The following is an 18,183-nucleotide window of genomic DNA, read 5'->3' as shown; positions in this document are numbered from 1 at the left end:
ATGCCAAGTTCAAAACAACAAATGCATGCAGATTCTTATTCCCTCTACTTTCAGTATCTCATATGTTTTTTTCTCCTTTAAGGCAGCATCTTTTATTTCCATGTGAACAACTGCTGTGCAACATTACCAAGTCTTCCCTCTGCCTCTTTAATTTGTTTTGCTTTAGGGGAGGTGGTTGTATTGCATATTTGCGGCTAATAATAATAAATCTCTACAGTCACCAGAAATCTGCTCAAATCCGAAAAAAGCAAACACTGCAATGTATTTCTTTAAAGCTAATTTGCTTGTACATTTCACAGGAGGAGAAATCCACCTGGGTTTAAGATGTTTACACTTGGATCTCAACAGTTTACTTAGAAAATGTTGTAAATGGGAATTTTTCTTTCCCAGAACTTCACATACAGTACTTGTGTATATATTGAATTATGTGTGTCTAGTTAGATAGAGAAGATGATACAAATGACTTGGAGCAATCAGCAAATATTTTGAGAGCTTTAAAATGATGCAAAAGACAAAAGCCACCACTGAGTTTTATGAATCACTTGGTAAAAGTCTCAGCGACTTGCATGGCAGTTTTTGGTATGATATCAGCAAATACTGTATCTGCTGAAGCACACCAGATAGTTCAAAATACTTAAGATTTTACTTAGTATACTGTGATTTGGATTGGAAATTAAAATTTGCCTGAAATATTTTTTTTTAATTCATTACAACAATATTTATGCCTTTAGTGCATTTGCCTTCCTGTAGATCTAAGATAAATAGTATACCTATGTCTTTGGGAAAAGGTTTTGGTTCATGAAAGGTAGTGTTCATCCCATAAACACCCTAGCCCTGCTTACCTCATACAGCTATTCCTAAGACATGTGAATCTCTCTAAGGGCAGGTAAGGATCCGCTGTTCATAAAAACTACATCCAGTGAGGAATCAGAAAGCATACCACATGAATCAGGGCCAATAATTGCGGCCAAATGTTGAATAAAGAATACTCAAAACATATTTGCTCTGGACAGTGTACAGATATCCACAGATATGCTTTCCAAACATACTTATAATAAAGTATACTGAGATTTTTGGAAGCTGGAAAGGGACTCGGAAGCCCAAATCTCATTACATTTCGTTCTTTCAAAAATCTCATCCTCCGCCATCATGGTGAACATATAAATACATTTGTAAATACCCAGAACTCATTCTGGACTGTTTCGTAGTTAAAGTCAGCCTAACTCTGTTTAATAAAAAAATTGCAAACAAAATTCAAGAAGCTATATTTTGTCTATCCCTATACGTCATTTATATTATCTCTCACTTGCAACTCTGCTCTGCAGTATGCTATTCCAAATTAAACAACTTGCATACTGTACCTCTGGCATGCAGATACTAGAATTACAGCTGACAGGCATGATTCTATTGAAAAGAGTTTCAGTTTAGAGAAAAAATAGGGTAACATTCACATTTTCCAATTCACAGTGGTAATGGTTTCCCTGCTCTCTGTTCTTCTGTGAAATGTAGAGAATAGTGCTTGAATAATCTCAACTTCCTCTACACAAAAAACCTAAAGCAATTCTCAAGAGTAGCAGGAGAATGGGAGAGCACCACCTGTTGAATGCTTTCAGTATTTAAATATATTAGCAATTATATTTACTTCTTTAGTTTAAATTAAATTTACACCTGTACACTCACTCTACTCATGAAAGGCTTCCTTTCTTCCCTTCCACACTCCCTTACGGTTAAAATCTAGTGGGTTTTTCTTTCCAGTGGGGGTGAGAAGGGATGTGTAGCAGACATTTTATTTGCAAAATAATCTGATTAATCTTTACTAGAGGTAAAAGTCATATAACAATGCATCCCTGTTATGTGAATATGTTTGTATACCAATAAGTGATAATAAAGTTACTGTTCCTTAGTTATGTGTGCATATATTCAATTTATATAACAGACTTGATTGGAGAGGTTGAAAAAAAATGGTCTGATGTTCAACAAATATGCACAACATTCTGGAAGGAAGAAGTCCCTCAAAAGGTGGTAATCCTTCACTGCATATGCAAATAAACGGTATTGCACTCCTCACTGATTACACTGAACGTATGGCTGTCGGTGTTTGAAACTGTATTAACAGCTTTAACACTATTAACATACAATTAATTAGATGCCATTAATACACTATGAACAAAGAACTACAGTGGGTTGGGGTTTCGTTTGGGAGGTGAAGGAATAAAAGAAATACTATACAGCCCTGAGTAATCACCAGTAAGGGGCAAATGCAAACTTACGTACACATTAGGCCTCAAGGTTACTAATAAAGTCCACAGCTCCATAGTAAGTGCCATATAGTGATATCTAAAAATATATACTCTGGATTAGGCAGCTGTGAAATTTCTGACAAGATGACTGCAGACTTTTCAATGAACTTAGTTTGTAATGGTAAGTGCATGTGAAATATAAGAAAAGCATTTGTACATTAACATTAACCAATATTCATGGGGCTTCCTTTTGGTACACAGCAGTTCACATGTTTGGGCCTACAGCCTTCCCATTTATTTTCTGTCAGTCTAGAATGAACATACTAATTTTGTGCTAACACACTGTATTTTACTTATTAAGGTCCCAAGGTTTGGGGTTTTTTTTTATTATTACTGTTTGGCTTTGAAAATGATTATGAAGCTAAAATATATCTTTGAAAGTCTAGCTTTCTGTTCTCTTTTAAAGTCTTACTTTTGAAACTGTGCAAATGCATTCCTAATTCTTTTTTTTTCTGTGTCATACTACATGCATACCATATTGCTTATCCAGTGCTAGAAAATCATTAAACATTTCTAAGGACAAAGTACATTGAATGATACTTAGCAACATAAATTAGAATAACCGAAATAGTAAAATAATTAGATACAAATCAGCATAGTTGCCAACATATATTGGGGCTATTTCAGTACAGCTTGCCATTTATATATAAAGCATACATAAATGGCTATTTTTTATCCTTTTCAACAAGACATTTTAAAAGGATAGTTAAGAGCATACCAGTTTACCTATTCATGTACAAAAGTACATTGGGAAAGGGAGAGGTTTACGTATCATTTACCATAGCAGGATACTGTTAAAGGATAAATTCTCCCTCTAAGATGGTGGCAACTATTTTTTCCCTACAGATAAAGTGTTCATGGAAAATTTAAACATCTGATTCAATGCTAGGCATTTTCTTATACACACGTCTATTGCTACAGGAATTTAAAACCCTTGGAGTTGAGTACAAGCTATTCCTATTTGCAACGTAAGGCAAAACATGCTCTGAAATGTACATGTCATTATGGATCCGACCATCCCTGGAACAGTATGATGTTGTAGACTTTATGGATGACCTTAAATAATTATCATTTCTTCCTCTTGTTGGTAATGAATGTTTATAAAGATCAGCCGGACTTCGCCTAAGAGATAAGTGCTGGTCATCACGATACGAGTGCAGAAAGGGATTATCATCTGAGTGAACAGGATACAGGGACTTGCTCCGCTTACTGTCCTCTAGAGCATGAGTTAAATGTGAGGCCTTGTTGCTCAACAGTTTGCTTGAGGGAACACTAAACATGCTTGCATATGGACTACTTTGTAGAAATTTCTCTCTTTCTTTCAAGCTTATACTACGAGAAGGTCTTCCAATATCAATTTCCCTGGATTTATCAGCAATATTATCAAAAGAATGTTGCCTGCTAATCCTCAACTTATTTTTTTTATGATATTGCAGAGCATTATTTTGTGACCAACTATGCTCATATATTTCTTCAGGAAGTGATAAGTTCGTTGTATCCTGAAGCATCTGATCTTCTTCAATATCATAGAGGTTCCCCATCCGCAAGCATGCGTCGCATTTATAGGGAGATCTGCTCGAATAGTGTCCCGCATAAGTGGGCAAATTGGAAAGACAGCTCCTGCAGTGGGTGGAATTCTGTCTGTATCTATCATTCATGTCAACTAGGGAAGCATTTTTATCTTTTAAAGTATAGTGCTTTGCATAAAGTTTATACTGGTCATTATTTGGAAGACTGTCTTCATTATGCAAGGGAGTCCTGTTAGCATGTTCTGCTTTCCTGTAGTTGTCATTGTGATCTTGATAAACGTCAGGAAACTCTATAGTTTCTGGAACGACAATGTTTTCAATGTACTGAGGTGTGTCCAAGCGGAATCCTGGCTCCTTGTCAGCATCAATCGTGTAGATTTTATCCCGTGGAGAGCTCTGTTTCGTTTTCAGATATGTCAGTTCCACTTCACTACAGTCTTTTGGGTATTTTGATGCTACTGTCCTTTTTTTAAAATTGTCCTTGGTTTTGTGGTGCTTGTTGTTGTTTTCAGGTTCCATATGGCAAGTAGCTCGGCTTGATGTCTCTGATACATCTGAATGGACAATCTCTTCAGGAAGGTATCTTTGGCTTTTCACTGAAAGCTGCCTGTTTTCATCTGACCCGTCTTCTCTCTGGGAACCTTGGCTCTGACGTACAGATTCTTGACGTAAAGATTCAACAGATTTCCTCCAAAGCTGCCTGGGCCTGGAGTTCACTTTTGCTTCTGCTGTTACTGCAACCTCTACTGTATTTGGATTGGACTCATTCAGCGTGAGAGGATGCTGACCTTGGAAAACGTAGTTGTTAAGATTGTCCTTGTGTCGATTGCCAGGAAGTGTCTGCAGTTCACTCATGTTGTCACTAAAAAAGTTGTCCTTTGTCTGAAAGGATCTGTTATCAGAAAATATCAAGTTTCCCTTATCCATGACCATGTCCATAATCAAGGAACCCCTATGAATAAAATCAGCTGTTCTTTTGGGGGAGTTAATTCTTGAAGGATTGAGATTGGTCATATTTTTCGCAGTTCGCAGTAGTTTTAACATGTTGGTTTGGGAATTGGTCAAAGTAAAGTCAGGAGACTTCTTTTTTTCTTCAATATGTACCCCATGAATGCAGCTGTAAATACCCTGTAATATAAGTAATACAAAACAAATTAAATCACTAGGTGTAAATTTTAAATACTTCCATTCTATTTTTAATTAGCAATAAAGAAAAATTAAACATTGCTTATCTAATGACTGGAAAGATTAAAAGGATATAGCTATCTATCTATGGAAGAATAAGTTCTGCCATATGTTGAAACTGTAGAGGAGAAAAATTGCCAGTATTTTACAAACTAGTGGTCCATGTTGGCCTCCCCTGCTTATTCCAGAAAACAAGATTAGAAGGGACCCCAAAAGGATCCCTAGTCTGGTCACAAAATGTAAATAACCTTCGGTAATGGAAACTCTGTTATTTTAAACCAGTGATTAAGTTACCCTCTAAATAAGCCTGCAGTCAGCCTATTTCTTCGAAGTTATGGTACTTTTCACTTTCACTGAAACATAAAGGCTTCTAGTCATTGTATTCTAGCTTTTCTGTTTCCTATCCTAGTACCTATGAAAAAATCCCAGCTCTTTCTAAAGCCTGAATTTGAGTTCATTTTGAGAAAAAGGCTGGAGCCCATCTTTTAACTCCAACCTCTTTGGTCACTCCTGTGAGCTCAATTGCCATTTCTGACCCTGTGAACTTGTAATTCTCAGAAATTTGCCTTTGAAATGAGTCCTTTTTTTCCCCTGCATTGGTTAGGAGAATTTCACATGTAAAAGGCCAGAAGTATAAAGTTCAACTGTAAAATGTGGAGGTTAAAGTATATATGCTTTTCTAGACAATCCCCAACAGAGTAGGGCAGAGTATTTTTAATGCAGTTCCAATACAGTCCAATTTACTCAATGGGGTAATTTCAGCACATTTTAAAGCAACTAGGAATTTTAGTATCATTTTCAATTCTCCTCAGCTATATAAAAGATGCAGCAAAATCAATTACCTAACGAAAGTACTATGTGTTTAAAAAAAAAAAAAAAAGAAGACAAAAAGCAACTAATTTGTCAAAAATATAAGAACAAGCACATACTTCCCTTACTTTATGACAAGTATCAGTTATTTGGATATGTAAATCCACTTTGGGTTTGGTAAAGTTATCATTAAAATCTGTCTTAGTGTCTAACCAAACATCAATGACATGTTTGACCTTTTCTCATACAGTTTATTCAAGTTTGCTATCAAGAAAAGCTTATAAAAATATTCCAGTATATTTTTATCACCTAAAATCCACTTGTTTAAAAAACACAAAACTGAGAGACAATGTCTGTCATCAATTTAGTATTTGTTTCTTTTTTTTTTTTTTGTGGAAATTAATCCATTTCCTACATCTGAGCAGTTCTACCATCTTTTCACCAAAATTTCCCCAAATGTATTTGTTTTCAGCATTTGATTACTGATTATCCTGGCATATGATAATTCATACCCTAGAACGATCCAATGGAGAAAAGACTTCCATGGAGTGCAAGTACATCCTAAGCCCCTTGACTACTTACTCCAGAGCATCACACTGATGGTCTAACATGAATTTCAAATGTCCAAGTGGGGATAAAAGGAAAGATAATGTTTTAGAGAGGTAGTGTTTATTCTGTCTGTTGCCCGAAGAGGGAAAAGGAAAATAATACCAACCCTGCTGATTGAGAACAACAGTCCCGGCCTATCTGAACAGACTCCAGTGAAGCAGAATCTAAGTTTCCAGTAAAATAAGTGCTCCCAGACGAAGGTTATTAAACTGAGTGCCATGGCTGCTGCAAGCATGTAAAACACTCCTGCCATGTTGTCAATGTCCAGCTGGCTGCTCATGACTTCATTCTTCTCATTGTGGCAAATACCAGTCAGCCACAGGGTTTCTAACTCTTCCATTTCCCCTAGGGAGAGCAAGGAGTCAAACCAGTTAGAATGCAAAAATTACTGCTCACAGTATTCAAAAGTATTTGCAAGTTTAAAAATACAGCACCATTTAATGCTTCATTCGTGGAGCACTTTAGTCTTATCTACTAAGGATTTGCAAATATAGCAGATTTCAAATCGCAGCACCCTACTTTCAGATGTCCTCAGATTTCATAAATTATGTGGGAAGCTGCTGGCTGCTCTAGAGAGCAGCATCTGTGATTTGGGTAAAACTTTCTTCTGCTTGCTATAACTAGTATCACTTGTTAGAGAGAGTGGAACTGGAGTGTTCCAGCCTAATAGGTGCCACCAGTGCTGCTCCCTTCTGCAGGTCCAGCCGGCAGCAAGCCCGTGTGTGTGGTCCAGAGGTGCTGATACACACACGGACCCTCACAGACAGCCATGTCGTTAGCAGCACCCACATGGCACTCACAAACACAAATAAAGATGGCCTCATTCTCCTCCTCCTGCCCAGCTGATGAGGACCGAAGTTTGCTAGTGAAACATGCACACGCCATCTCTCGTGTGATTCACAAACACATCAGTACTTACAGACCCCACAAACATTGGCATGGGCTAAGTCTGTGTAATATCTGGGCCCAGACCCTATACACTCCTTACCCAGGCACTGGGTTGGACCTTGGGTCTTTCCAGAAGTCCCCTAACAAATCACATCTGACCCCACACTCATAAACATCAAACAGAAAAATCACATCACAACCAGCTAAGAACTGAGTTTAGCGAAGAGATGGGACACACTGTAGTGATCAGTCACAGAGCTCAGTCAGACAACCATCCTGACACACAATCAGACTTTTATGCCCCCTCCTCTCCCTTTTCCTACCTGATCTACTCTGACCCCTCCCTCTGGCCCTTCCCTTAAACATGGCAAAATAAATTTCACATGTTCTCACAATCCCTTTAAAACATGCCATAAGTTTGTTCTTTCCTGTGAGATCCATGATAAACTTATTTCCCCTTTTCGTATAAGTTGCAACGTTCTGGCTGAACCTCTCCCAGCATGTCTGGTCTCTGCTATCATTTCTGGTATCTCTTGTTCCCTAGGGTTTGGGTATCTGGGGATTTGATTTATTAGTGTTCTTGTATCTCTTTTTTTTAATGTTGAACAGCCACTAAACAGGTAACACTACGATCCAGGTATCTACATAGCCTTTGCATCCACATATCCCTTCCATATTTTTACTCTAGCCTCCCAAGCCAAGAAGATGGTTTTGAATGTTAAAAGACAGACCATCCAAACGGCAAAGATTAAATGGCAAGCTTAAAAATTCAGCATGAGCAGTAGCAACCAGGTCCAGCAGTTGGCTGCCCCTAGATGCTGCACTGGGCCATCACTGCTGTAGTCATTAGTCACATTTCCTCTCATAGTTGGCTGCATTTCAGTAATAGGTGAACCGATTCAGAGATGCAGTTCTAAACCACTTTCTGATCTACAAGCACTTTAGAAAGAAAAGACATTCTTATCAAAACTTTCTATTCTTCTTCCGCATAATACTTTTATTTATGGCAAAGCAATGACAATCACCAACACTGGGTATAAAATTACTCAAAGCATTATGTCTGAAGGTTACAGTTATATTGGAAATGGAAATCTTAACTAGCTTTACCCATACGGCACATGCAGCAAGTGAGGAAAAATAGTTGTATATGATACAGTATTAACAAAGTCTATTGTGTTTCATATACCATCTGCTTCTCTATAGAAAATAACTGTCACTTAATGCCTGGATACTTGCAGGAATACAGTATGCCCCTTTTCTTGTTTAAGTTTCTTTTTTTAAATTTTTATTGTAACTAGCAGTGTCTTTCAAATAGAGTTCTTCTCCTGGCTTTCTGTCTCTCTTAATTTTCTGTTTTCCCCCCCGAGACCTGGGTGATGCAGTAACTGCAAACTCTTCCCACATCACATACCCTCAGCCTTCTCTCTCGTGGTGCCCTGGACACCTCCCTCTGCTCCCTCCTGGCTCTCTGGATCACCCGGCCTTTCTTCTTACAGTCTCCTCTGGCCTTTTGCTGCTGCCGCTGCTTGCCTCCTGGGCAGCAGCAGAAAAATAAATGGTATCATCACGTGCCTGAAACAGAGCATTCCTGGTTTCTGGTTCTGGCTATGCCACATCCTTACTGCCATTAAAACACTTCATTTACTTAAGGCTAAGGAAGCAGATCTGCTCTCTCCCTCTGTTGCATATTCTAAGACTTAGAATCCGTATTTCACCGGTGAGATTTGGCCTCAGATGAAGGACACTATCACTTAGCAGTGATTGCTACTGCCAACATGGACAGAGGTGCAAGAAACTAATTGTTCCTGCCAAGGTTGTTTTTTATATTGCATGATGTATTAATTTTCAAATGTTTAGTGTTGTTCTTACTGAAGCATTGCATGTGCATACATGCCTTTTTACTCTCTTGGGGTTATAGTCAGCTGATAATAATAATTCTATTATTATCTTTAATGACATAAACTTCACTGTTTCTAGAAAAAACAGCAGGCAATACAGAGGGCCAGAAAGTACAGTATTAGCTGGCTTGGTATGTTTCCCACTTTGGGATATGGCTTCAATCCGGGGGAAGAATTGCCATGCTACAGATCCCTAATCCTTACCCAGTGATTAGGGAATATGTTTTCAGTATTGTAATCCATACATCATTGCAGTAAAGATCAGGAAAAAATGGTTAGAAGCTTTATTGACATTTCAGCTATCTTCAAGCTAGACTAGAAGATCAATGACCTGCTGTGCAAGAGCACTTTGCAGGATAGAGTGCCAAGGTACTAGGAAAGCTGCAGCCCACAAGTAATTTGGATGCATGAGTTGGAAGTGGAACACAAGACTGTGATAGAGAAATTGCTTCTCATAGAACGTGAAGGAAGAATTGAAGTAGAAAGGACAGGACAAGTACCAAGGCACTTTAGCAAAGGCATTTCACAAATTTGTAAGAGAGATTATTCGGTTCCTAGTTAATTCTGAGTTTAGTTTTGTGCTTGAAGCATGAATTGAACCTCTACATCTGAAAAAGGCAGTGTATCTTCTCCCAAATTACAATGCTCAATGTTCAAAATACCTAAGAGCATCCCCAAAGAAGAAAGTCAATCCTAATGAATCTTTAAAAGTGTTCTAATCCAGGACATAGGGACAATAAATTATTAATTGTAACAGTATAGATATTGCACACTGTTGCTACATAGATAATTGGGGTTCATTATTGCATTTCCATATCTTAGAACATTTGGATTTCTTTTGTTCTGCTAAACCTCAGTGGACTGTTCCCCTCATCTCTCTTTCAAGTCCTCCCTAAGGTCTATGAATAAAACTTACAGAGGCTATAGAAGAGAAAAGAACCCAAGTCCAAAGAGAGCACAATATTTCTGGTTTGTGCATTAGTAGCTGAAGCTCTGACAATCAGCCCTCATTACTTCCCACAGGAAAATTCACATCTCCCAAGATTGTCAAACATCAATTTGATTTGACTGCTGTGCCCTTTTACAATTCATAACAAAATTCACGAAGGAATTCAAACCTCTTTTTTATTACTGTTTCCGCTGAGTTTCTTTCCCTTTGGCATGTACATCTAAAGTAACTATTGATAATCCACTAACCTTTCCAAAAATGTCACTACAGAAACCAACCAAGCTTGTTTTGACTCCAGATAAATGGCAGTGTCCTGGCAAGCTACAAAGAACAAAGCATCCCAGACTCTCACAGATCCTGCTGTTGCAATATTCCTTCCATTATATCTGACAATGACCAAAATCACTATTAATTAATACCCAAAAGTAACCCACAATTTTATAGATGGCAAGGCACTGTGAATCGCTGGATTGTCATATATATGAAATGATATTATCTGGGAATAGACAGATTAGGCTGGTAAATCTGGTCTATATGTATAAATCAGTTACCATTTACAGTATATATTTATATACACGTGTGTGTGTATACACACAGAAACACAGACACACAGATAAAAGAGTTACTAATTTAACTGTAATAACACTTCAGCATAGCTGACCCTATAAAACTGGCAAAAATGCCCAATCTGTTTTTTGCTCTTCCTGCCCATTACATTTTACCCAAGATACTTACAGAAGGCATAAAATTTTTATTACAAAATCCTCAGGTATGAAGAATTTTTTAACTGGGGTGAGAATTCATTCCTTATAAAAATCAGACACTTCCAACCTTGGCCTGGAGTTAGAATTCAAAACATTGAACTTGGAGGCTAGTTAAACTTTGGTTCAGGAAAAAAAATATTTAAAAGAATCATGTCCTTTTGGAGGAATGTCATCTTTCAAATCCTTTTGGGTAGTCTAACTTGTGAGGTGACCGTGTAAGGTGATGACACCTCTAGTAATATACTACTCTTGGCAACTGAAAGGCCAGTAATTTGTGATTACCAGGTATTGGAGAGTTCAGTCGTCTCCATGTGTGCATAATTCTTATTAGCAAGTAAGAGCTCCAAATATTCCATAAGACAGACCTTGGAAATCTAAGTCAGCAACCTCAATGTATATAAATGCCAGGCCTTAATGAACCAAGTGTTAATGGAGTTCAAGTCTGCATCTAAAAGGGGGGTCTCAAGTTACTTATAAATATTAATCAGGCTTATTTTAAGGCTTTTTATTTTCACTTCAGGTACTTACTAAAAGGAATGTAATGCTACAATCATTTCCTACCTCTGTCCATGTGTGGACTAGAATAACAATTAAATGAATAGTTGCAGATTTCAGCAACAAAGTACATCATCAAAGTACTAGCACAAGATTAGAAAATGAAGAGTTCCAATATATTTGACAAAAAAAAAGAATTGTTTAGTTCCTGTTTAATATGTTCACAGTATATTTAACCTGCAAAATTCACAAATAACTGCATGATGCCCACATTAAGATATTTTTTAAAATTTCTGTAGCGCTATATCATAAAATGTCTGCCTCATTTTTAGTGTAAGAATCAGTATAAGCAAGTATTTTAAAGATCCATATTTCAAGCAGCGTTGAGCCTCTGCACTACTCACTCAAAACACAGTATGATCTTCTCTAACAAATTGCAAAATTCTAGCTCTCTCAGAGGTAATTCAAGACTATTTACAATGTTTTTAGGTTACAGTGCAAACAGTATTCAGAGCCCTTTGTATTTCTCTTGGGTTTGCTCCGGTGACTATGGAGCTCTCTGCTCTGATTGCTTATTTGCACAGACACATGTCAGTTGGCCATTCTGACTGAATATCCCAGAAGTGCCTTTCTTTTTACATTTTAGTGCAACACCTCTAGCGTATTTCACACTTCATCATTCCAGGAAGGAGTGATAAACTGTCCAGTGTGTTCCCTGAATGATTTCTTCACAATAAAAACATCATTATCCAGACAGAGAAAAGATATAGATCAAAGGGTAGAATTACATGCTTTTCCTCATCATAGCCCTCAGCAGTTTTTGCAGGCTGTGTTGTCATCTATCCCTGCCACCATCCTTTTGGAGCTGAAAATCATGCTGCCCTTTTGCAGTCTCTGTCATTGTCTCTTGGAGGTATGTGAGCTCTCAGGCTTCTTTTAGGTAGGTTGCTGGTATCCCCAGATTCCCTTCATTTCCCAGGCCCAGCACCTTGTAAGGGTCTGGCATCCTCCCTTCGTTCTCAGCTTTACTCATTAAACCACCTTCCCGAAAGAGGCAGTGTATTCCGAAGTGATGGGCTAGCCATGAGATACTGATGGTTAAAGCTGTCTAATTTATGGGTCATTTCTCGGATGTTATTTTGTTTTCTGAGTGTTTTTTTCCGCTACATCTACACATGCATCCAGGAAGATGCACGCATACTGAAAATTACATGTTATTTATAAAAAAAGAGAAACCCCAAACCCACATAATCCATCATTCTCCATGGGTACTTCTAGAAAAGCAGTTTGGAGTAAGTTTTTGGGTTGGGTTTTTTTTTGAGAGGGAATAATTTTTTCAATACTTGCCTGATGCCTTCTTCATGATTAGTAAAAAAAATTAAAACTTTAATTATTACCCAAGTGTGTCCCTAGTCACAAAATTGCCAGAAATAAACAAGCACAAAGTTTTATAATCACATCCAAAAGGAGAACAAACAGACTAGGATAACCTTCTTTGCTGCTTATTTAAAAAGCAAATAACAAAATCAACTTGCTGCTCCATTCCAGGAAAGAAAGCAAGACCTCTGAAGCTTGAGTGGCACCTAAGCATCTTCAACCCCTCTCCCTGAGGATAAGTGACGGAGATGGAGGATCTAACCCTGTATCCTCCTGATGGCAAAACCAAGAGCGTACATCGATAGTCAGTAAGTAACAAGCATCAGAAGTGCTACATGCCTGTTAGTGCCTCCACCCCCCTTCTCCAAGTCCACAGCCCCAGGGCTTTTATCCATCTCCTCCCCACAGCTGCTGACAAGCACCAAAGGACACAGTCCCGGCCAGTACAGCTGTGGGTCAAGCTTCATCCTGGTAGAAAACCAGCCCCAAAAACAAAGCCCATGATTTACCTCCTTTGATCTTCACTCTTGGGAAGTGAGCCAAGCCTGGGCTGGGTTTCAGTGTGATTTGGGAACACAGTCAGATTAAGCACAGACTCACGACAGTCCAAAATAGCAGTCAGAAGTCTGAGACACCGTTTGGTTTTAAAAGGTGTGCTGCATTCAGCCAGCCCCAGGGGGAAACAACACCAGCAGAAGTTTGTACAGAGTGTTTGATGGAGGGAAATTAAAGAGATAATAACAGACGGAGATATGACTTTGGAATTTGCATAAGAAATGCTTGTCAAGAAGCCATTAAATAGAAGTTAAATGAGGGAAGAAGAAGCAGCAAAATATAAATAGTGATTACAGTCAAAGCATTGACTAGGTGGAAAAGGAAACAGAAATGGTCCTTGTGAATTTTGACTTTTAAATTTTGATTCCCTTATTATCCTTCAAATGATCAAATTGTTAAATAATTTGGTTTAATATTTTTATAAGCACTGAAGCTTATAATTCATCGAGTTCTTATTTTTCTTCTTTAAAAGACAGTGTTTTTCTGCTCTACTTCAACCATGTGGGTTAAAGCCATAGGTTTCTGGAGGTAATCACTGATGGTTCACAGGCTGCCTCAACTACTTCCTTAAGTATTCTGGAGGGATATTTTCATCAAGTTCTTACCTTAATTTTAACCTATTTAATTATTCTCACACATAAAGGGAGAAGAAATCCATTTTATATGTCCCCTCTGGACCCAGAAAAAGATTTTTAACACTTTATGTGCTGTTCGCAAATCAGGATGGTTCAGAGTGCCAGCCTGTACCTTCACCTTACTGCAAACCAAAACCTGGCACTGAGGTCCCAGCACAGCATAAGAAACAGCAAACCTAAAACAAACTGAGGAAAAAAATAATCTAACAGGGTTTCTCTGGCAGTAGCATTTCTAAAATGGGCTACTGCTCTCTTGAGCGTGGGTGAGAGATTGGGTTTACACAGTGAGATCCATTGCACAAAGGCACTTGCAACCACCTGAGCTGTGGAAACCCCCAGTGCCAGATACACCCGCAGCAACGCCAGGTCCTGCAGCAGGCGTACCAGGCAACTGCAACTGCAGGGAAAGCCACTCTCCTCTGACTCCAGAAAACATTGCCTTGTATGAATGAGAGTTGTCTGACAAAATTTATTCTCCCCTATATTGTGTTGCTTCGCATACTGCAACTATCGCTGTCTAAGCGTAGTCTGCATATTCTGCAGGAGCATGCCTAGGGCAAGCAAGGAAAGGATGCTCTGTCCAAGTGGAAAAAGCCAAGCTGAAGCCCGATGTCTTTGTTGTTTTACTGGTTAAGTACCACAGACCTCTCGTGTCAGCACATCCCCATGACTTGTATAAGGTGCAGGGCAGGAGGAGGCCACTCCAGCAGGAGATCACAGTGCATGTCACAGAGCAGAAGGTGCAAAAAGAAACAGGCTGGTATTGTTGATATAAAGGGTGGTGACTCTTGCACAAAGTGCTAACCTGAGGTTCAGCCTGAGGAGCCAGCATGCAAGTAAAGAAAACTGACATACACCAATTATAGATCTTGAATAAAAGGGTTAAATATATACTTTCACACTGGTCAGATGTAGGGCATCATCTTCAAAAGCCTGTGGCTGCGCTAGCAGAATCGTCTGCTTATTCAGACTGGACAAACGGTAGTTTTCAAATTTGGGGACAGACTGTTTCACACTTATGCTGGTGAGAACTCCCACTAAGTGATGGAGGAGGAAGGTAGCACCCCATCACTTGGAGACGCTAACATAAGAGGGTCTTTACCCTGAATAGAGGAGTTAGAAGCCAAATGGGTTGATGTATATTTGGTTCAATAAGCTCATCAATTTTGATTTGACCTACTTATATGATCCATACAGCATGTTTCATAAAAGAGATTATATAAAAGCACAGCAACTTTTTGAATTCAGTCTGGATCCCCCAAAACAATCTCTCTTACTCTTACTTTCTGAGTTATTTCCCCCTGTAAAAATAGCAAGAGGAACACAGATGACTGACAGCAATAAACTTATTGTAAGCTAATGACTGCACTCTGTATGCTCCCATTAGTTAAGGATGAATTAACAGAACTGCTAAGCACAACTTTCAATATTACAATCCCTCTAACTCTTGTTCAGCTACACAAACACCCTCCTCTTATACACTCACACTCTCCAGTCACATTTGTTCCACCCACTGCTTAAGGAGGACACTAAATATATAAACAGAAAATCACTGGGATTGTGGGTGTATTCCGCCTGAGCAGCACGCACTGAAAATATGTCCTGATAATCACATATGTATTTCCTTCTTGGTCTTTAACAGCCAGTGGGAGTCACACTGCTACACTTCCTTATAATCTAGACAGCGATTTGGAAGGCTTATGCTAAAATATGAAAAAAAAATAGCAAAGAGCTTTCCTCTTCCAGATCTAAGGGGGCAAATCTCATTTCCACAGTTACCTATTAGCCCTAAAGAGTGGGAAGCAATTATCCACCCAGGAAAAGAATTTTTAGTGTGCTAAGCCATCCTAAAAGCACATAAAGATCAACCAGAATGGAAAGTTATTAGGAAGGGAATAACAGACTCTGTGGAAACACAAACCAAACCCAGTTTTCTTCTTTACATCTCTGTGTCTCTAATTGCTTTAAAGGTTGCAGCTTTAAGGGTTAAGAGCTTAATACAGCTATACCATCTGCCCCTCTTTTCCTGGAGATCTCTTCCCAGACCTTCGTTAGAACCTGCAGGTAGCACAACACACTACAAATACCTCACATGAGTAGATGCTTAACCTGGCCAGCTGGCTGATGTTCTCCCTCTCCTCCCCAGACTTGCTTTCTTTACCCAGCATTTTTCTATTCCTTGTTTCCACCCATTTCTGCTGTCACCTGTCTTTTATCCTTCTATTTCTGCTGCAACCCCCGTAGCTAAAGGCTCCTTGCTGTCTTCATCTCCATCCCATGCACACTCTGAAGCCCTCTTACTCTCTTAATCCCAAAGCAGCTTTGTCATTTGCAGTTCAATAACGTCATTTGCACTTCAATAATCTAATTTGCTCACAAATGAAAAAAAACTTAAAGAGAAAGACAGAAAGACAGAGAGACAGAAAGAGAGAAAGAGAAAGAAAGGGGAAGAGGAAGAGGAAGAGAAAGAGAAAGAGATTCTCCTCACCTACTAGGCACCAGTGATTCTGCTCCAAATCCCAAAGACATGATGCTATAGGTTTCAGAAGCAATGTCTTTCAAACTACTTTACAGGATATATTTAGAAAAGTGCCACTCTGCTTTAAATGGCACCATGTAGCCCAAGGGAGAGGAGTATGCGCAATACCTGGACCTTCAGACAGCTGGCCAAGAGTTCCTACTACTGAAGCCTGAAGGAACATGGATGCCTTCACAAATGGTGCAGCCCAGCAGTTATAGACTTGCTAAATTACGCAGGCTTTCTGCCTGAGCCTTTACTGCACTTATCAAATGGCAAGCTAGCACAAAAAAAGCAGTTGACAGCTGCTAGGGTAACATGCTGGATTCTGGGTGTGTTAGCCTGCCCAGCTGCTCTTTACAGAGGTTTATAAAAGAAATCAAAGCACGTATCATGCGATTCTTCAGTGCACAAGATTTCTGTTCTGACACATTCCTGAGGCTGTGGGCGGAAGATCCAAACAAAATGATGGTGCTGCTTCTTTGCAGCCGTATCATTTTAGTTGCTTTTGAACTCCTGGGTGCTTCTATTTCTCAACAGAAGCTTGAGAAATAGTCTTCTGTGTCTCAGTAGAAAAATTTTTATTTCTCTGTTAAAAAACAATGAAAGTTTCATCTTATGACCACAGCAAGACAAAAAAAAAAGCACAACAACCACTGCGCTTTAGGGAATTATCCTGATGATCAACTATTTTAAACAAAACTGCAGATGCTAATCATCAGCTGGAAGTTTTTGCAGATAATGAGATGTGATGTACAGATAGGAAGATGTACAAAGCCAGCAATTCACTAGTAATACACTTCACTCATATCCTTTCTACATGAAAAAAGCAACTCCTGAGTCTTTATATTAAAAGCAATTAATCTTATATTAACAAATGCATATTCATCTCTGCTTCCTATGAACTGGGCTACGTATATTAATTTGCACAGACCAAGTGATGAAACATTTGGGGGATAATTCTATTTTTGAGACAACTAAGTAGCTATCCTTTAAATTCCTCAGCAACTTCTTCCCATTTTCCTTCCCTTTGTCCCTTTTCCTCTTTGTTAGAGTAACAAATTTGCCATCTTGTAGCCTGCTTCCTTCCGCTGAGACTTCAGAGTCACTTTCACAGTGTAATTGTTAATTGTTGGTATAATTTGCCCACCCAGTAGAACTATCTTCAGGATCAGAACACTACTCACGTAGATACATATGAACCACCCAGTCTAAGCTTAAAGTTATCCCTAACACAAACTATATTTACCTTAATTATTTTTTTCCAGTGCCAACAAGATAAAAAAGAGGGTTCCAAGCCATTGACTTTAACACAGAAAAAGCATCATGCTTTGGAAAGTATGAAAAGATGCTCCTGCATGAACAAGTCAGTAATACTTTACTTGGATGTTTTACATCAGCAAGGAAGAGCAAAAGGGTTCCTATCCACTGTGCAAAAATTTTATTTAAATGTGAAAGTGAACTGGCTTAGATAAGAAAATGATATGAAAGAAGCAAGGAAAAATCAAATTAGAAAAATCACAGGAGAAAGACACATGCAGAGGAAATTGAAAGCTCTAAAACACATTTCAAAAGGCTATCTCAGTACTGTGTAAATGCAAAAGACAGATGAGATCATAGGGTTTTGTAGGTACAATCAGATGTACTTTCAAACAAACTACTTGGTCTTAT

The 18,183-nt window shown here is 38.6% G+C and overlaps 1 protein-coding gene across 1 annotated transcript in view; it reads right to left on the bottom strand.

Annotated features, from left to right (window-relative positions):
- GRIN2A (glutamate ionotropic receptor NMDA type subunit 2A) overlaps nt 1–18,183 on the bottom strand; it is an 89,435-nt gene that overhangs the window by 7,488 nt on the left and 63,764 nt on the right. The window contains exons 10-11 of the mRNA XM_075058288.1: nt 6,540–6,778; nt 3,297–4,957 (exon numbers count right to left, since the gene is read on the bottom strand). Coding sequence (XP_074914389.1) covers nt 3,297–4,957; nt 6,540–6,778 — 1,900 coding nt within the window. The remainder of the gene's footprint in view (nt 1–3,296; nt 4,958–6,539; nt 6,779–18,183) is intronic.

This window comes from Buteo buteo, chromosome 27, assembly GCF_964188355.1.
Source record: "Buteo buteo chromosome 27, bButBut1.hap1.1, whole genome shotgun sequence".
Lineage (NCBI taxonomy): Eukaryota > Metazoa > Chordata > Aves > Accipitriformes > Accipitridae > Buteo > Buteo buteo.
This window is presented reverse-complemented; position numbering and strand designations above follow the sequence as displayed.